The 20773-nt window shown below is 41.7% G+C and overlaps 1 protein-coding gene and 1 long non-coding RNA gene across 11 annotated transcripts in view; one reads left to right on the forward strand and one right to left on the reverse strand.

The window, feature by feature from the left end:
- Positions 1 to 20773, forward strand: part of LOC308595858 — a 78883-nt gene that overhangs the window by 19832 nt on the left and 38278 nt on the right. The window lies entirely within an intron of this gene.
- Positions 1 to 20773, reverse strand: part of CACNA1C (calcium voltage-gated channel subunit alpha1 C) — a gene marked incomplete at its 5' end in the record, with an annotated part of 472020 nt that overhangs the window by 9408 nt on the left and 441839 nt on the right. For all 8 annotated transcript variants that reach the window (XM_081209739.1, XM_081209741.1, XM_081209740.1 and 5 more), the window contains 13 exons: positions 548 to 871; positions 1566 to 1669; positions 2585 to 2682; positions 3013 to 3144; positions 4928 to 4960; positions 5681 to 6033; positions 7240 to 7374; positions 10785 to 10912; positions 11573 to 11674; positions 15259 to 15361; positions 17217 to 17313; positions 19600 to 19727; positions 20226 to 20394. In XM_081209739.1, coding sequence (XP_081065865.1) covers positions 548 to 871; positions 1566 to 1669; positions 2585 to 2682; positions 3013 to 3144; positions 4928 to 4960; positions 5681 to 6033; positions 7240 to 7374; positions 10785 to 10912; positions 11573 to 11674; positions 15259 to 15361; positions 17217 to 17313; positions 19600 to 19727; positions 20226 to 20394 — 1906 coding nt within the window. The remainder of the gene's footprint in view (positions 1 to 547; positions 872 to 1565; positions 1670 to 2584; positions 2683 to 3012; positions 3145 to 4927; positions 4961 to 5680; positions 6034 to 7239; positions 7375 to 10784; positions 10913 to 11572; positions 11675 to 15258; positions 15362 to 17216; positions 17314 to 19599; positions 19728 to 20225; positions 20395 to 20773) is intronic.

Consider the following 20773-nt stretch of genomic DNA (forward strand, 5'->3'; position numbering starts at 1 on the left):
TACAAATGCAGTTTAGTTCATTTAATAACTGTAATTTTATTAAACTACACTTCTGTATATTTGTGCTAGCAGATAAAGCTTTTGCTTTATAGAACATTCTGGTTATAGGAATAGAATAGCAATCTTGATCAAGAGGGCAGGCTATAATAGTGGGGATATTAACGGCCTTGGACAATTACGTAAACATTTTAATAAACCCCTGCCCTCAGGCCCAACCTCCCTGTTTCTATTTGACAAACTTTATATCCTACATAAGGAATTATTTTCCTTTCATACATTTACTGTTAATTACTTTTGTAAAAGGCAAAGAATTCACAGGGATCTCAAAAACTGCATGACTGGGATAAAAACTGGTGGTCTTGTTCAGATTAATGGTCTATCTAAGAATTGTAAGAGTTTTGGATTCATGTAAAGGAAAAGTAAGCTTAACCTCCTATATTTGTGTCCATGAAATATAATGTATTGCATAGAATACATGTAACTTTGGGGCCTGATCTCCATAAGTGTCATGATTGTTACATCAGTTACCAATACCACATCAACTTACCGCTTCAACAAGGCTGTTAGCGCTGCCGTGAAATTGTCTGCCACACTCTCTGGTCTGACTGGGAACTGTGAGGGAGACCGGCCTGGCTTTTCGAGTGCTGCTAGAGCTGGGGCTATCAGAATACAAGGAGCTGCAATGTATTGATGGGAAGCTATTATTGAGTTTCTCATTGGATTCCTCTCCTTCAAGCCGCAAGGTTTTAATAGGCTGCTGTAACCAATCTTGTATACAGGGTGTGGCAGGGGGTGTGGCACATGACCGAGATGATCTTAGGGGTGAATGGCTTCTTTGAAGAAGAGGACTCAGGCCTGCAACTGCTAGTGCCTATAGATAGAGAGAAAGGAGAACATTGTACATGATGATGGCTGCAAGTTGAATCATAATATGAGAAAAGAAACTGTACAAGCTGACTTAGAAAAAAGGTTTCTTAAGGTAAATAGAGGAGTATATGGTAGAGTTGTATGAAATTATGCATATGGTAGAAATGGACAGGGAGAAAAACCCTTCTCCCTTTCTCATAATACTGTAACCTGGGGTCATCCAATGAAGCTGAATGTAGGGGGATTCAAGAGAGACAAAAGAAAATACTTCTTTACTCTGCATATACAGTTGTACCTTGGTTTTCAAACAGCATAGTTCTCGAACGTTTTGGCTCCCAAACGCCACAAACCCAGAAGTGACAGTTCGGGTTTGCAAACTATTTTGGAAGCCAAACGTCCGACAGGGCTTCTGGTTGGCTGCAGGAGCTTCCTGCAGCCAGTCAGAAGCTGCACTTTGGTTTCTGAACGTTTTGGATTATATACAGTACAATGCAACAGTTGAACTGAAAGATCACCAAGGCAATAGTAATTGCTAAACTCTTGTTTTTCAGGAAGGTACAGGGGGCATATAAGATGTAATTGATAAATCAGCATTTCTGGCCATTGCTGTCTGTCACCAATCCAGAAACAGCTGAGTTCAGAAGCATACCTAGTGAGAGTGTGATCCCATAGTTAGATGTTCACTGATGAATGCTTACCTGATGATGTACCACATGCAAGGGTACTGCTGTCTTCTGTGGGACTTCCGTACCCTGATTTTTCTGTCTCTTAAGACACTCCAGATGAAAGGATGCTCTTCGACCTGCAAAGCCAGTTGCACAGAAGTGTGATAATATTTTAAGCTGCTTTCGTAAAACAATTAGGGGTGGAACTTCATGTAACATTTTATGATGCAAACATAGGTTCTTATTTGTATATTTGCCTTGTATCACTAATAAAGGGGTAGGGTATTTGCAGAGGAGAACAGGCAGGTAGAGGCAGATGCACAATATTTTCCTGCACACCACTGATCTCTTGCAACTCTTTTTGTTTTTAGCACCCTTTTACCCCAGTTAGAATCCGAGACTGGAAATAAGCCTGATTGGAAAGAAAAAGGGGGTGGACTTGCAGGAGAAAATCGACAAATACAGAAAAGGTTAAGCATTTTCAGTTGGTTCCTTCCTGCTGCCACATTGAGATACAGGTTGGAGACCGATCACATCTCTTTTATATGAGATGTGATTTTTGGCCTGCATCACACTGAGATGGCAAACCTGTGTCTGGACTGTACTACATCAAAATGCAGGTGGAGGCTGACATAATGTTTGGATGGGGAATCACTGAAGAAAGAAAACATGCTGTCTGATAGAAGGGTTCCAATCTATCTTTCTCCCTAGCGTGCCTAGTTTTACATATGTCAGAATTTTTAAAGGGTATTTTTTGGGGTAGTGAAATATTCTGTCATTGGACTATGTACCCGTTGTATAAGTAGTACAGTTGAGAAAGGTTTACAACCCCATTTGCTATTTGAGAGAATTAGAACTATTCTGCTTTGAAAAAGTTAAAACAGGCAGCCTAACAATTCCCACAGCTGCAGAATATTTTTTGTAGGTGCCAATGTTTTTCAAATTGGCTGAACCCCAGTACTCCCAACACGCCCATGTAGTAAAAATGCTTGCGGTTAGAATATCTGAAGAAATATCGTTTCATGTTTGTCATATGAAACTGGAATTATTACTTAGTGATGAGGAATGCAGGAACCCACTCTTTGGAGAGTATCTAATGTTGTTTTCAGGTGGAGTTAACTGTCTGTGTTCATCATCTTTACATGAGAGCCTGTAATGGAAAAGGACAAGTTAGCTTCAAATGAGGAAATGGCTCCTATTTGAGGTATGAGTTAGTACAGATTGGAAATATATTGTCCCATCCTGCAACACGTAGGATGATTTGTGCTATTAGGACTGGAAGCTAGGATAAGAGTCTAGGGTCAAACTGTGCTATGGTTGGATGGAGAAAAATGGCAGTGTAAGTATACTCTTAGCCTCACTCCCTTGCTTGAAATACATGGGAACTCTGGGATTTTTGCTTTATGAGTTTGGAGTTGCAGGACGCCCCCCTCCCACAAACCTAACAACCCCTACTTGGCTGCAATAGCAAAATACTCACATTTCAGTTGGTACCAGCTTTGGTTCACCACAGTACTCAATTTCTTCATTCAGTTGCTCATCATATTTCTCTTCCTCTTGACAAGTCTCCTCCTCACAAACAATAGCCACCTGACTGTCTCTGGAACAGGATCTAATGAATATAAGAGAAATAGAAATAGTGAAGGCAACGTAGAAACACATATTCCTTTTGCATTATTTTATAACACATCCATTCAAAGAAAACACACAAAACATAAATTATGAGAAAAGTGTGATGCAGTCCTTACGTATAGCCCTTAACTTTGTCATAATTAACATGGAAATTTTGAGATGGGTGAGGGTGGGGACGAAAAGCATGTACTTTAGGCTTCATGTTCTTGATGCTTGTCCATACTTCTGAAATAGAACTTTTGCGTCACTTCCCAAAAGCACGCTAAATTGATAACTTTTTAAACCACAACTTAGGAACTTAGGAAGTGGTATATAAATAAATATATTAAATAAATAAACTCCAAGATACAACACTGCAATCTTAACTGTAGAAGCTTGGAGAAACAGACCTGAGATACAAACTGATTGATCAAGCAAATGTTTATGTAGCTTATTCAGGGCTTATATATGAACATATGACACTGTCCCCTGTTGATGCTATACTGAGATATAACTGCTGAAGAACTTGCCTATAAAGTAAAGGTAAACTGTAATTGGTGTCCACAACCTATATTGATTACTTAAGCCGTTTCCTATTACTGTTACTTTACATTTATCAGTTATCAGTATTTGGTGGAAAAATAAAATCTTTCTACGTTAATGTGAATTAACAGCATTATTTTGAACTCATCACCACTGAATCAGACTGGACTAATCATTTCATACTTAAAAATGCATTGAAAGAGCAGAAAAAAAAGACTTGGGGGGACCAGATTATATGGTATGCTGGAGATTCATGATAGGTCTCCCAGTTTTAAAAGAACAAGACCTTAAATGAAGTCACAGGAGACCACAAATTGTTCAGAGCAGTAGTGGGGCAGGAGGGATTTGTAATATTCCTACACTGTTTTGAATGCCCCTCAAACCTACTATTTGCCTTTTGTGGCGTAAAGTATAAGTCACTATTTGTCTCCACAAGGCAAATTACAGCTCTCTCTCTCTCTGGGTGTTATTCTAGCAAACAGCACAGGTGAAAGGTCAAACATTTATTCCAGCTCTGGTGCCACTCTGAATAGATGAGGAGTTCCCCACAACTACTATTCAATATTTTTTAAAAAGGAATTTAATTTGAATTTGCCTGCCTGTGAAATTGGCGAATCACAGACAGGCTTTGGGAAGCATCACTTGAGCAGCAGAGCCAACTGGAGACTGCCTGCAGTCTCCACTTAGGTTTGCTTCCCAGGGTTAAAAAGGGGACACATCCTCATCCAGCACAGCATTCTGCTGACTGCCACCGGGTGGGCTGATTGAACTGATAATCACCCAATGCCCAGGCCAAAGTCCACGTAGATCTGTAATCAATAAAGTTGTGGCCTGTTTTGATCCAAGAACGTAGTCCTGTGCATGGTATTTCTTTCATGTTCATAAGGCACCAGGCAGCAGATTCACTGTGCTTGAACATACAAGCACATTTCTGTAATTTTTCAAAGAAAGTTGGAAGATCAGTCAGGGCTCTCCCACATAGTTTGTAGCTTGACCTGAGCACGCAGAATTAGTTACAAAATGACTTATAAGTGCTCTGCATAACTCATTCAAATTAATTTATTGTAAGTCTATGCCCTACATTACAACAAATTACGGTAATCATTTATTTGTTCAGTGATGTGATCTCTTGCTCTCTCACTAGGTCTGTCAGTACTGAAAATAAATAGTTTATATTTAATATCAGTCTATAAAGTAACTTATATCCCAAGTATGTTAAGAGCAGGAAGAGAAAGACCTACCGCCCCAGTGTTTCATAGTAATGTGTCCTAGTTCTTCAGGGAAGTATAGGAAGGAAAAGAAGATCAAATCAGGAATATAGATGGAAAGGAAAAATAAATAAAATATATTTGGATTTCTTTTGGATTTGCAGGAAAAAGTAGAAAAATAGAACAATACTAGTTCTTGCAAAAGCATTTGTCTTGCAAAAGAAACTGACTGCTCTAGACTTAGTTACATGTATGTAAATGGATGTAAACTCATTTGAAAATCAAAGAATGAGTTATATTATGAATGATAACTACCATTTCTTAAATGCTCTCTAAAATTAACCAAGGACTTTATTGCTAAACACTGAGATTTTTAAAAATATGAGTTTGAAACACATTGCATTTGCCAAAATGTTGCCCAGTGTACTATGACAGGGCTATGTTAGCAACAGGGCTATGTTAGCAAGCTCACTTTCCATCAATTCAAAGCAGAGGTGTCAAATCATCTTTACAGCAGATGCTTAGTTGTTGTACTAATACTTTTCTACTAGACAATAATGTTCATTTCATCTCTATTTGAGAAACACAAACTCTCTCAAGTCTTGTTCCCTATGGTTATTATTTCATTCCCCAGATCATATATTAGGCTGGGACCTGTGTGGCTCTTCACATATATGGATGGCCTACAAATGTGCAAAGAGCAAAGGAGGGGCAAGAATGCAAAATATAAATATCCCTATATTTATAGGAAATAATAGAACTACTGCTACAGTTACTGCTCTTTACCTTCTGCAGCCAAGCTTCCAAGGAACTTCTTGGATCCGTGCAGTGGGTGATAGAGGCGTGCCATGGCCTTCCACAGTACTGACAGTGCTGGGGTAGCTTGGTGGGCTGTGGAAGCGACTCAAGGCAGTGTTGTTGGCATTGTTGATGTTAGCATTGGAGCCGGATGATGAGTAGCTGCTTGGAGTGAAAGTGGAATCCACAAGCTTCTCATGGGATGGGGATTCAGTGTCTCCCTGATTGCTGCTAGATTTATTGATGTGCAAAGGGCGCTGAGTGGTGAATGTCTGAGGGAATGAACTTCTGCCATCACTTTGGTAGTAACCGACATGATTTCCAAACAAGCCACCTGCTCTCTGTGAACAAAATCAAAAACATATTCTTAGTGAGTGGGTCAAATAGACACTTCCAATGTATTTATTTTATGCATGCATGCAGTATTGTTTGAAATGAGGCATGGTCATTATTTTCACCAATATTTCAAGCAGGACATGAAGGGAACCACTCTCCCATTTATGATTCTCAGCAGCTGGTGTTCAGAGGCATACTGCCCCTGGCAGTGGAGGTCGAACATAAGCTATCATGGCTAATAGCTATTGATGGCTTAATTCTCCATGAATTTGTTTAATTCCATTTTAAGGCTGTCCTAAGATGCACCACAAAGCCCTGGCCTACTTCTGGAACATCCAAATGGCTCGTGCTGTTGACATGCTATCCTCCCAAAAGAGCAGAGCTAGTCATCAATCCAGGTGCTTTTTAACAGCCACTGAGTAGACTTCCTTCACTGATATACCTCCTGAAGCATAACTATATCAGGGCGCATCCTCTTCAGGGCAGTGGCAACTTGTGCAGGCTTTATAGGGTCCCTAAGGCCATTTACATTAAGCAAGACAAATTTTAAGCCTCCATAATTAACTGCCATCTAAGGAGAGAAGTGAATGAGGTTTCATCTTGTTGACACCAATCTAGGGAGAGAGAGAAGTGCAGACAAGCTGCTCCCTAAAGGTAAAGGTACCCCTGCCCATCAGGGCCAGTTGTGACCGACTCTAGGGTTGCGCGCTCATCTCGCTCAAAAGGCCAGGAGCCAGCGCTTGTCCGCAGACAGCTTCCGGGTCACGTGGCCAGCGTGACTAAGCCGCAGCTGGCAAACCAGTGCAGCACATGGAAACGCCGTTTACCTTCCCGCTGGATAGCGGTCCCTATTTATCTACTTGCACTTTTTGGGGTGCTTTCAAACTGCTAGGTTGGCAGGAGCTGGGACCGAACGACGGGAGCTCACCCCGCCGCGGGGATTCGAACTGCCGACCTTTCGATCGGCAGGTCCTAGGCTCTGTGGGTTTAACCCACAGCACCACCCGCGTCCTCCAGCTGCTCCCTAGTACATTGTTAAACCTAAAGAAGCAATCCACCCCCCAAACAACCAACCTTAATTATTGATCTGACAGAATCAGGGGACATTGCTTCTTGTTGGATATAACAGATTTATTTGATTTTTGTGATTTGATATGTTAGAATATGATCTAATTCCATAGGCCAATGGAGGTTTTTAGAAAAGTACTTACTCTGAAAATATCATCTTCAGAGGCAGCAGAAACAGCTTCTTTCATGGCCTTGTCTAATTCTTCTTCAGCTGTTAAGTCTCCAGAGATTGCCCGTCGAATTTCTGGTCCAATATCATGTAATGTGCGCAAACCAGCCTGTAAAATAGTATAATTTAGCACATCAGTAGGTTAGAGAAAAAATAGTGAAACTTACTTGGAACTGGGCACCTAAGAGCTACTGAGCCTCAATGAAATGGGATGTTGTGGTGGTGGGGTGACCAGCCTCATATAGCCAATGGACTTACCGTATTTTTCGCCCTATAAGACGTACTTTTCCTCCTCCAAAAATGAAGGGGAAATGTGTGTGCATCCTATGGGGCGAATGCAGGCTTTCACTGAAGCCTGGAGAGCGAGAGGGGTTGGTGCGCACCGACCCCTCTCGCTCTCCAGACTTTGCGCAGCTCTCTGCAAGGCGCAGGAGCCCAGCGCTGGGCTCCCGCGGCTTGTGGAGAGTTGCCTGCATGCTGAAGCCTGGGCACGCTGGGCTCAGCGCGCCCAGACTTCGCGCAGCTCTCCGCAAGGCATGGGAGCCTGGCGCTGGTCTCCCGCGGCTTGCGGAGAGTTGCCTGTTCTGGGGGCTGGGGTCGGGGAAAGCTCGGGCTTCTCCCGCCCCAGCCCCACGCCGGGGGGGGGGAAATAAAATTTTTCCCCTTTATTTCCCCCCCCAAAAAACTAGGTGCGCCTTATGGGACAGTGCGTCTTATAGGGCGAAAAATGCGGTTAGTCTAATTAATGCGTGAAGGAGTCAATGTCATAGAGTAAGCTGTCCTGTCAGGCTTAGCTATGTCACTTCCCCTTACCTTAGGAGGAAATAAGCCTATTCTAGCTCAGAAACTCAGCAGGTTTGAGCTGGTAGCTCCAGCTCAGTTGCATGTCTCTCACCAGCTACTCTTGAGGTCCTATACCAAAAATCTATATAAAAAATCCAATATGGAACTTGAATTTTAACCTAGTTATTTCTCCTTAGTAAGTAAGACATGTGGAGAAAAGCTCTGCTCTCTTGCCCTACATTTTGCTTGAATGAACCAGGCATAACCACCTACCAGTACAAAAGCACACACCAAGTTCAGTCTGGCAACAACATCAAGAAATATCAGTTCCTCAGATAGGCACTTCACCATATTCCCAGGAGATGACTACCATCTCCCCCAACTTCCCTAAAGGTGTTTGCAGATGTGACCTGTGCTCTGGCTAAAAAAGTGCCAGCTGTCACTCAACCCAATATGGAAAGGAAAACCTTAAAACATGGACTGTGCCCATGCAGGTTTTGGCCACTCATATCGGGATCCTTCACATCAGGGTCTCTTGTCCCTCACTGACCATCATAACACTCTGCAGCTGGCATCTACACTGCATTGTTCACTAGAACAGAAGCCTTTTTTGTAAGTCACATAATTAGGTTAGATAGCTTTGAACCAACAAGTTCCTGTTATTTTAAATATTCTGCTTTATCTGTTTTCCCTCTTCCTTCTTCGTTATTCTTAACTAGCGGTTGCGTCCTTGCTTGCTCCACTTGCCAACCCCACTGCCACTTCCTCCACATTATACCCCTACAGGATCCCCTTCCCACCCCATGCAACTACAGGTAGCAACCATTTTGTGTGAGTGATTCACTCCTGGAGGAGGAGGAGGATGATGAAGGAGGTTACCATGGACATGGTCTGTGCAAGCAGTGTGGACAAGCGGAGGAGGGAAGGGAAAGGAGAGGGAGGGAAATGGGTGCAAAGCGAGGGTACAGAATGGAAGACAAAATTATATTCTGTTAGTGAGGAATTCTCTGCTGGAGCATAAGTTGGATACTGAGTCCGCATCTCTTTTGTCATGGTTATGCAGATGCTGGCGCCCACTCACAGAAGTTCCTCATTGCCTACCCAGAGGAGAAATGCCTGTCTTTTGCCATGCTAAGGCTTGCTCCCATCCTGCTTTTCAAAAGGAAGAGGCAAGGTTGTAGAATTTATTGGATCAACATTTCAATTCATGCTTAGCCATTTCTATATATAATAGATTTGTGCATTATGTAGTTTGGAAGAAACAGAAACCCAAGTTTGAGTTCTTAATCTGGCAGCAAGGGCCAGGACAGTGTCCCTTTAGAAGCAATTTATCTGACCTCCCAGATTTCACCTAACCTGGGACTTATAGCGGTTAATAGGGAGTGTGGTGGCAGCAACCAGACAGTTGGGGATGCAACTGGCATACATTGCAAAGCTGTTGTGCAAGCAAGGGCATAAGTAGCCTCTTCTTGCCTCTCCATTGCTAAAAGCTAGTTTCAGTTTTCACTTTTAAGCAAAAACTGGCAAACTACATGACTGCAGAAGCTTATTCTAATACTGGAGTAGATAAAGGTAAAAAAGGTAAAAGACCCCTGGATAGTTAAGTCCAGTCAAAGGCGACTATGGGGTGCGGTGCTCATCTCGCTTTTCAGGCTGAGGGAGCCAGCATTTGCTTTTCAGGTCATGTGGCCAGCATGACTAAATCACTACTGGTACATGGAGGAATGTGACAAGTGCCAGAGCACACAGAACACCATTTACTTTCCCACTGCAGCGGTACCTATTTATCTACTTGCACTGGTATGCTTTCAAACTGCTAGGTTGGCAGAAGCTGGGCCAAAGCAACAGGAGCTCACCCCATTGTGCGGATTCGAACCGCAGTGGCGTCGCAACGGGGGGGGGGGGGCAGTGTGCCTTGGGTGCCATGTCGGGGGGGTGACAAGAAGGCACCCCGCGGGGGCTCAAACAGCCATCGCACCACCGCATGTGGAGGATCCTCCATTCGCGGCTGCCAGCAGAGGATCCTGGCGCTTGCAGCAAACCACTATGTACAGTGCATGTGTGGTGCCACATGCATGCGCTGTATGTAACGCCGCCCCACAAGTGCTGTACATAGCGGTTTGCCGCCAGCGCTGCACAGACGGTGGGTGGGATCCTTCCATCGCCACTACCGCCACGAATGGAGGATTCTCCATTTGCGGCTGCAGCTGCAAGCAGAGGATCCCAGCACTGTCCGTACGGCACTGGAGCACTGCCACCAGCAACCCACTATGTACGGCGTATGTAGCAACGCCACACATGCACCGCACACAGCGGTTTGCCGCCCCAGGTGTCATGACACCTTTGTTTGCCCCTGTCGAACTGCCGACCTTCTGATCGGCACGCCCAAGAGGCTCAGTGGTTTAGATAAATGGGAGTGTCTATTAAGGTATCATAGAAATGAAAAGCCTGTGAAAAATCAAAGCTTGTTCTGCATGAGCTGAGCACAATCAATAAAAAGTACACAAAAGGATACCTGGTATAGCCATGTCTTGGAGGGGCATAAAGCTGGCATTCAATGGGGTTTTAGTCAGAATACATTTAAAATTAGGTCTGGGACTCATCAAATAGGATGTTGTACCTCCCCAATGTTCCCACAGTTTGAGATTCGTTGGTTTATATCTTTGGTGGAAAGACTATGGAAATGGTGGATGTGGTGGATCAGTAGCATAATATTAAGCAATATCTGTTTCTTACCTGGAGGGAAAGAGCATTCCTCTGTGAAGGTTTGCCAACAAGGCCCTGTTCTTTGCGTTTCTTGAATTTTCGGAAATACTCTTGAATCAGGAATGTAGCATAAAACTTTCCAACTGTTACCTCATCATCTAAGTTTAAAAGCATAGAAGAAGCTGAAAACAATTATATTTATTTGTTGATTTCTCATTCACCAGGGCATAGTTATTTACTGGTGGTAATGTCCAGCCAGGCAAGTAGTTATTCTCATATACTGTAAAGAGAAGCTAGGCTTCTCTTTTCCAAGTAATTACAGAGCATGTTACAGAGTATTAAAAAAAAATATTTTATTGTTCCATGTTTAACATGTAAGCAGAATAGAAAGAGGAACAAATAATGGTAGGTAGAAAGGGAGATTGTATACATATCAGTGTACTTATTTAAGTGTATAACTGATAACAATAGGGAGTAGCTTTTCATATATCTTATCCTAAAATGCACATCAGAGTTTGTCATGTGTATCTAAATGCCTTACATAGTGTTCTTCTTTTGTTTCCAAAAGTAGTAAGAAAAATACATTTTTTCAATAAAGTTGTCTATATCTGTTTGGCTGCTTTCAACTGTTTTGTAATTTTTCCTGTTAATGCAGATTTCTATTCACTAATACCCATGTACCAGAGGTTCAGCTTGTCATTTCCTGTTCTTGGCTATTACAGTACTTGTCTAGACATCGCCATCATAAATAATATTTCTTTGCATGGAAAAATATTGATTTGTCCTTCAGTATTAAATACAAAAAAAGGTGTGCTCACCACCTGCTGGGGGCACAACCTGATCCAACAGCTTCATGCTGGTGCGCTTCCAAATCTTTTTAATTATTGCACGCAGCTCTTCATTTGCTTGCTCCAAGTTACCTGCCAGGAGAAACAGTAGCCCGAGAAGTAATTTTAAGACAACTCTCTCAGAAACATCTTTGATTCTAGCAAACACAATTAAGCCTGTACAAAAAAAAAAAGGAAAAAAACTTTTTGCTGGCTTTTATGACCTGCATAGCATGGTGTGAGAGACTGCATGTGGATAAAGCAGAAGGGCATGCATTTTATTTATTTATTTATTGGTGAATATACAAGATGTACATAATAATACAGTGGTACCTCTGGTTACGTACTTACCGTATTTTTCGCTCTATAACACGCACCCGACCATAACACGCACGTAATTTTTAGAGGAGGAAAACCCGTAGGCATGCCACCCATAGGCATTCCCTCCATAACACGCACAGACATTTCCCCTTACTTTATAGGAGGAAAAAAGTGAGTGTTATGGTGCAAAAAATACGGTAATTCATTCCAGAGGTCCGTTCTTAACCTGAAGCACCACTTTAGCTAATGGGGCCTCCTGCTGCCGCCGCGCTGCTGGAGCATGATTTCTGTTCTCATCCTGAAGCAAAGTTCTTAACCCGAGGTAATATTTCTAGGTTAGCGGAGTCTGTAACCTGAAGCATATGTAACCTGAAGCGTATGTAACCCGAGGTACCACTGTATATGCAGTTATGTAACCATATATTGCAAAGCTTGCAGTATTAATTGCAAAAGCAAAGTTCACAGAACACAAGCACTGTTGCTTAAATCCACCTTAAAACATGGTAAAGAAACTATTTATCAATAAATACACATTTTGCTGTCTCCCTTCTCTAATTGTTATCATATTAGTCAGTTTGACTGAGTAAGCCATATCTGATACCTTCAGACACCTCTAATCAATGAAAGCAGGGTTGTCTTTTTCTACTGCTGCTATTGAAAGGTGAGTTACCATTTTCACATTTTCACCTAGCATTTTGTAAATCCAAACAGAATAAAGAACAGGTCAAATGGAAGGTCAGTACCTATGATTTTATTGATTTCTACCATAACAGAGTCCAAACCGCTTAATGTTAGGGGAGGACAAAAAAAGATGATACAGGCAACACCACACTTGCGTGAGTTCAAGTCACATGTGACTGCACACACGCACAGTTTTTGGCATCGAAAGGGGGCGGAACAGGCTGGAATGGGGTGGGGGCAGAATGCGGCAGGGAAATCCCCACTTGCGTACAGCCTAGTAAGGAACCCCCAACTCCTTTCTTCAGATTGGGGATAGATTTGACTGAAATGGTGTAGTATTAAATACTACCTACTCACTGGACCATAAAGAAGGCTGATCGCCAAAGAATTTATGCTTTTGAATTATGGTGCTGGAGGAGACTCTTGAGAGTCCCATGGATTGCAGGAAGATCAAACCTATCCATTCTGAAGGAAATCAGCCCTGAGTGCTCACTGGAAGGACAGATCCTGAAGCTGAGGCTCCAAGACTTTGGCCACCTCATGAGAAGAGAAGACTCCCTGGAAAAGACCCTGATGTTGGGAAAGATGGAGGGCACAAGGAGAAGGGGACGACAGAGGACAAGATGTTTGGACAGTGTTCTCGAAGCTACCAGCATGAGTTTGACCAAACTGTGGGAGACAGTGGAAGACAGGAGTGCCTGGCGTGCTCTGGTCCATGGGGTCACGAAGAGTCAGACACGACTAAACGACTAAACAACAACTCACTGACTTACAAATGTTCTCCCTTCTGGTTATGCACAGAGCAGATTTTGGGATCTGCACTCATAAAAAAATCCTAAAACTTCTGTGAGATTATCTTTTCAAAATCAGGTTTCCATGTTGCTTGATACAAATTACTACAGCCACCCAACACTGCTGTGAGCTTGTGCATTTTACCATAAAAAAATACTTTTGAGGAAACAATACATATGTGCTAAGGATTACTTCTCTCTCATTTCCCAGAAACTGAGAGAGTATTCCTTAGCACATATGTATTGTTTCGTCAAAAGTATTTGTTTTTCTGGGAAATGATTTATAATGAATTGGGGAAAAAATTCAAAATGTCTTTTGTTAAAAAAAACCAGAAGCTTTAATAGGGGCTGAACTACCCAAAGAACAGAAGAGGATATTTATGTACGCCACAACAGCAGCCCAGATCCTGTTAGCTCAAAGATGGAAGGAAGAAATGATACCAACAAAAGAAGAATGGCAAATCAAACTTATGGACTATGCAGAGATGGCAAAACTGACAGCAAAGCTCAGAGACCATGATAATGAGAAGTTTAAAAAAGAGTGGGAAACATTTATTGTATATGTGCAAAAATATTATAAACAAGCTGAAACATTAACAGGCTTCAACTAAATTCTTGCAATTACCAGAAATTTTGATAATTAAGGATATAATAATGGGTTAAGCATAGAGATGGAAATGCAGAAGAATTTGGTATATATAAAGAACAAGAAGTGGAAATGGAGGGAAGTAGCGAGATTTTAAGAATCTCGCAAGAGATAGTGTTGAAAGGATAAATGTATATATGGGGAAAGGGAGGAAAACCTGTTTTTGATGTTATTTGTGGAATTGTCACTTATTGTGGAAAGAAGAAATCAATAAAAAATTATTTAACCCCCCCCCAAAAAAAAGGAATACTCCTCTCTCATTGGAAAGGTTGTGTGAAGACAATCTAGGGATTCTTAGAGTGAGAAATACAGGGGAAATAACCCTAGAAATAATATAATGATAAAGCCAGGTCTAACATAGTTATAATGTTGAATACAGACACATCCAGGAAGAAAAACTGTAGTGCAAATAAAGACTCCATTCAGCGGGAGGAAGTTTCAAGAGCAGCAAAAACACTAGCAATTAGGGTCAACTTGACCCTTTTCAAGTAAAACTCAAGGCTACTATTAACACATTTGTATAATGTGTTTCTTATATAGCTAGAGATTTAAGGCTTTCATGTAACAACAATTGTAGCTATGGTTGAACTTTAAATAGATCTAGATTGATGATAATAATACTTTATTATTTGTACCCCGCCCATCTGACTGGGTTGCCACAGCCACTCTGGGCAGCTTCCAGCAAATATAAAACCATAATAAAACATTATCACAGTCATAATGAAGTATGATGAATTAACTGTGTACTCAGTTCTAGTTTTCTGTATTATGAACTTAGCTTTACTACATCACTATATTAATCCTGAAAGTTAGTTGACAGCCACTTTGTAAATGTTAATTTGAACAGGGTAAAAGCAAAGTCATATTTGTCACATTTGACCCATGTATTCTGACATACTGACATGGATGTGCGAACAGCCTTCAGAAAAGTCATATATCTCTGCCAGCCACAAAAGAATGGTGTTATAATAAGGTAATTTTGTACATGACTGCACACCTGCCTAAACTGAAGAATTAATTAATTTGTTATGAATTAAATTATAAGTCATTATAGGTGTAAAAACCATACCTTAAAAATGTGACTAAACTGCTTACCCCAGTCACTAGATGTCTGTCTAAATATAAATGGCACTTTGGTCTGTATTTGTCTTTAGTCCTGACTCACTCCAGACTGCTGCTGTCCATGGCCCAGCCTTGATAGTATCCCACACAATCATACTGCACCTTAAGGGTCTTACCTTCTGTTTTGATCCTCAGTGCTGTTCTGACCAGTGCAAACAAAGTTGCATTAAACATGACCGTCCCATCACTATTTAGTGGCATATTCATGGACACAAGGCGCTATGAGGATTGAAAAAATAGAGAAAATATTATGCTGAATGAACTATATTTATTCATATGCTTTTCTCTTATCAGGTTCAAGATTAACTCAAATACTGCTATACCCCTCACCCCCAGGTTCTTTCTTTTTTGACTTTTGAATCTTCCTGGACAAACTTGGTATATTGCATCCAAAAGTGACCATTTCCAGAAGTTTTCATGGAAAATGCTGCATTGTTGTCCAGCTACCAACAGACTAAATCAGAAGTTCTCAAACTTTCTATTCCAGGGTTCATGTGAGAGGGCTGTAAATTACTGAGGCTTACCAGTCACTAAAGGATGGAGGAGACAGAGATATGTCTCTGTTAATTCTTCTCAACCTCTCAGCAGCTTTCGATACCATCGACCATGGTATCCTTCTGGAGCGACTGTCTGAACTGGGGGAGGGGTGTGTGGCACTGCTTTGCAGTGATTCCAGTCCTACCTGGGTGGTCATTCCCAGAGGGTATTGCTTGGGGAATGCTTTTCAGCCCTGTGGAACCTTCAATGTGGGGTTCCACAGGGCTCGGTCCTTACATGCTGCAGTCACCTCTCTCATCTTGCTCTCTGGCACATTCTCACACCCACATGGGCCTGTGCAGACACATGCAGGCAGCTGCTGAAGCTGACAGTAGTCCAACCAAAAAGTCTAGACAGGAGATGGCTGCAGCACTGAGGCCTACCTAAAATTGGGCTCAGAGTTTGGGATTTATTTATTTACTACATTTATTTGCAATCTGAAAAATATGATACCAAAGGAAAGGGGTTGGAGGAGGAAAAAGATAAAGGTTGATGTCCTTTATATTTCTGAAGGAGTGCCTCCTCCCATATCAACCTTTCTGTGTATTAAGATCATCAGAGGAGGCCTTCTCTGTGTACTACCTTTAGGAGAAATACATTATATATGTTCAAAACAGTGCCTTCTCTGTATTGGAACCCCCATTCCCCAAGGAAGGCATTTTAAATTGCTGTGAATTTTAATTTTTTATATACACTTTTGGACAAAGGTGTGATATACCGTATTGGCCCGAATATAAGCTGCACATTTAAAATTGGAGGGAGAAAAAGAAAAAAATACCCAAATATAAGCCGCTCCATTCCTTGCTGCTCCTGGCTGCATACTGGGAGTGGGGGAGCCGTGCTCTCTCCCTTCCCGGCCTTGGGAAGCTTTTAATGTTTGATGTATTTTAATATTTTTTTGGAAGCCGGCAAGAGTGGCTGGGGAGGCCCAGCCAGATGGGTGGGGTATAAATAATAAAATTATTATTATTATTATTATTATTATTATTATTATTATTATTATTATGGGACGGGTGCCACTTTGCTGTGCTCCTGACACTGTTTGCCCCACACTCCTGGTTGCATACCATAAGGTTGCGAATATAAGTGTAACTTTTCACAGTCAGAATTTGGCGGAAAAGTGAGGCTTATATTCAGGCCAATACGAGATATATTCTTAAAGCAAATCGACATCAGTTCACATTCCCTTCCCATAGTGGGTAGGTCTGATCAGAACACAGCAGCTAAGGGACATGTTGACATTAAATTGGAGAGGCAACATTATCCAAGTTTTGCCATATCCTAAACACCAGTTGCTACGAGAGCCATAGAATGCTTAGTAGGGACTAATGTCTGGATCTAGTGAGAGGTCTCAAACAAACAGGGCTTTTTTTCATCCGGAACTCAGTTCCAGCACCTATCAGATGGGTGCCATTGCCATAATAAGAGAACAAGGGAGGTGAGTTCCGGCACCTCTTTTTCTAGACAAACAGCACTGCAAACAAAGATTAGATTCTGTTAATGTGATCGCCTTTGTAAAAAGAAAGACGTGTCATACCTTGCAAGCTACCCGGTGAGGACAGAGTTTCCCAAAACCCAGTGGAGGCTGTATCCGACGGAGCAGTGTCACCACATCTAGGTGTTTGATACGTCCCCTATAGGAGAAAGTGCAAAAGGGACGTGCCACTTAGTTAGGAATACAGGACCAGATTTAACTAACTCATTGTGGTAGTGAGAATCAGTGCAAGGACTCCTGCTAGTGCAGTGGGGCTTTTCTTATCTTCTTGCCCCTGCACCTTCCCCTCATCTCCTCTAAGAGAGTTGAGAGAACCCCCAAAATAGCATGCAGGGGAAGGATTGGAGAAATTGTTGTGTCTGGCAGTCAGAAATGCATGTGCAGATGGAACAATCATCATAACATGACACTGAATTCCACCTACACTATATGAGTTTATCTGAGTCAAATATAATCCTGTGAGCCTGAGTGCCTTCATTGCTAAGGGCCCAAGTTGCATGCCAGTTCCCTACTACTGGTTTTTGATTAACCCAGACAATTTTTAAAAAAAGTATCTCAAATATGCTGTGCATTCTGTGTTGGGAATGAAATACTAAATCTGAGAATTGTTCATCTTGAGTTTTGAGAAGTTCATATTGAAGAATTGGGATCTCAGGCTCTCTGGCCTATTGCTTTGCCTTCCTGTATCACCTTATATTTTCGGGATATTTTCCAACTGTTTCTGTATGTGTATAGCAAATTCTGTTGTTATTTTTATTCTGGAGCTAGTGCAAGCTGTAACAATTGAATTCTATGCTGTGTCTGTTGCAAAGGAAGCAGATACAGGCTTTGATTTAGGGCCTATACCTTATGACGTTAGTTTTAACAAAAACCAGGACATTGCAACTAACTCTTGCTTTTAAGTTGCAGTGATGCAAAACACATACAATAATATGGGTTTTTATTGAATTGGTAGGATTTTACAACAAAACGTACTTAAATCAGTTATCTCTTAATTCAGAAAAACCAATGATTTGTGCATCTGCCTCTTTCTAGGACTATAGCAGAGTAGTATACTTCCTCTGACTTTCTAAGGGACTATCCCATGATGTAGCAGCATGCACTGTGACACTGAAAATAAACCTGCTTTCCTAGTCTAGTGAAACTAGGACTATAAATTTACTCCTGAAAAACTCACTTTCTCTAATTCAATAAAAGCCTCTATGGTGAGGGATGGGCAATGTTGTGCCTTCCAAGTGTTGGTGATTCCAACTCACATCAGCCCAGCCAGCAAGGCCAATGGTCAGAGATGATGGGAGTTGGAGTTCAGCAACATCTGGAAGGCACCACATTGGCTACCCCTGCTCTACAGAATATCCTTTATAAAGGAATAATGCATTTCAGGTTCTAAACACATTTAGTAAGAAAAACAAAAGAGAAGTTAACTAACACTAGAATGCAACTGTGCAAATATATGCAATTATGAGTAAAGACTTCCACCTGCATTCTGTATTCTTAAATAATCTGGCTATGTTTTGCTTATGCACTGTAAAGGATAAAGGTAAAGGACCCCTGGACGGTTAAGTCCAGTCAAAGACAACTATGGGGTTGTGCCACTCATCTCGATTCAGGCCAAGGGAGCCGGCGTTGGTCCACAGACAGCTTTCCAGGTCATGTGGCCAACATCACTAAACTGCTTCTGGCACTACGGGACACCGTGACGGAAACCAGAGCGCACAGAAATGCCGTTTACCTTCCCGCCGCAGCGGTACCTATTTATCTACTTGCATTGGCATGCTTTTGAACTGCTAGGTTGGCAGGAGCTGGGACAGAGCAACGGGAGCTCACTCTGTTGCAGGGATTCAAACTGCCAACCTTCTGATCAGCAAGCCCAAGAGGCTCAGTGGTTTAGACGACAGCACCACCCACGTATGCGCTGTAAAAGCAGTTCTGATCAGGTATACCTTCCTTATAACTGCTCTGTGGTGTTGGATATAGAGGTTGACACTTTGGTCCAGATCTTTTGGGTTTTGAGTCCTCATGGTCCTAAATTCAGCTAAAAATAGTGGTCTTTTGTAAAACCTTTTTTAAAATTCTCAAAACAAAAGGATGTTATTCAGCTAAAGTTTCTTCTCTCTAGAGCATTCTCCAAAATTACTTATGCTGCATTCTGGTCAACAATTTATTTTAAGTAAACAACTCTGTCTCCTACCTGCAATAGGGAGGATAATAATACAACTCATTTTACTGAGCTATTATAAGAACAACAATTAGATAATGCATGTGAAACACTTTCAACACTTGAAAATGCTTTACAAAAGTGTTGTTGTTGTTACTTTTAGCTATGCCACAACTATGGTTTTAGAATAATAAATTCAGTGGTGAATAGACAGAAGTTAGGGCAACTATTCTAAAAATGTATCTGGAACATGGTCCTGGGACTTACTTGGCTTCAGGATCATATTCAGCCCAGATCCGTTTAAACTCATCCAGATGATGAGGACCCAGAATAGACCAATCCCGTGTTAAGTAATCAAAATTATCCATGATAACAGCTACAAAAAGGTTAATGATCTGCAAGGAAGATCAGAAACAACAATAATAGTCAGTATTTCATGCTAGAACATCCACAATTGAAGTTCCTTTCCATGCACAATTCAGAATTTGAGTTTTTGAAGAAGAAGACTCTGTAAAACATTTAACTGAAAAGGAACCTAGACTTCATTGCTTTGTTTCGAAAAGGAACAAGTAGTAGGTGATGGAAAATGCACCACTAGCTTGATCGAGTTTAAGGCAGCATCCTATGTATATAATCCATTATATAGTTACAAACCTGCATACTCTGTTTAATACAACAAATACTAGTATGGATAAAATAAAGTAAAATAAAGTGGTAAGCAAGCAAAATTAAAGACCAAGTAATTTAAAAGAGAGATAAATGGTCTATGCAGACCCAGTAGGTAAGAATGACTGACATATTTTGTAGTCTGTCACGCAAAATTTTGCATCCTATGTTTCCAAGTTAAGTGCACGTTAATCACCAACACTCATAAGCTGCTGACATATACTTACTAGGAAGGCACACAGCATGTAGAAACTGATGAAATAAAAGATAGCAAAGCTGCTCCCACAGGAATGGTCACCTTCAGTAGAGTTGTTTGATTCCAAGGATTCAGGGTCACACTTCTTATCTGGGAGGCATGCCAGCATGATTTCCTGCCAAGCTTCGCCAGTAGCACATCTATTGAAAAGGGGTTGATGGGAAGAAGGTAATTCGTCTTTAGCACTGAATAATCTAGAGCAGAGCTTTCCAAAGTTTTCATGTTGGTGACACACTTTTTTAGATACAGTGGTACCCCGCAAGACGAACGCCTCGCGAGACGAAAAACTCGCAAAACGAAAGGTTTTTTCGTTTTTGAGTTGCCTCGCAAGACGAATTTCCCTATGGGCTTGCTTCGCAAAACGAAGCTTGCCCCGGGGACAGCGGGTCTTCTCTTTTGAAGCAAGGGGCGGCGGGGAGATCGCTTCTCCCCGCCGCCCCTTGCTTCAAAAGAGGTCCGGGGGCAAGTGCTTCCCGCTGCCCCCGGACCTCTTTTGAAGCAAGGGGCTGCGCTTCTCCC

This window comes from Podarcis bocagei, assembly GCF_964188305.1.
Source record: "Podarcis bocagei genome assembly, chromosome: 10".
In the NCBI taxonomy this organism is placed as follows: domain Eukaryota; kingdom Metazoa; phylum Chordata; class Lepidosauria; order Squamata; family Lacertidae; genus Podarcis; species Podarcis bocagei.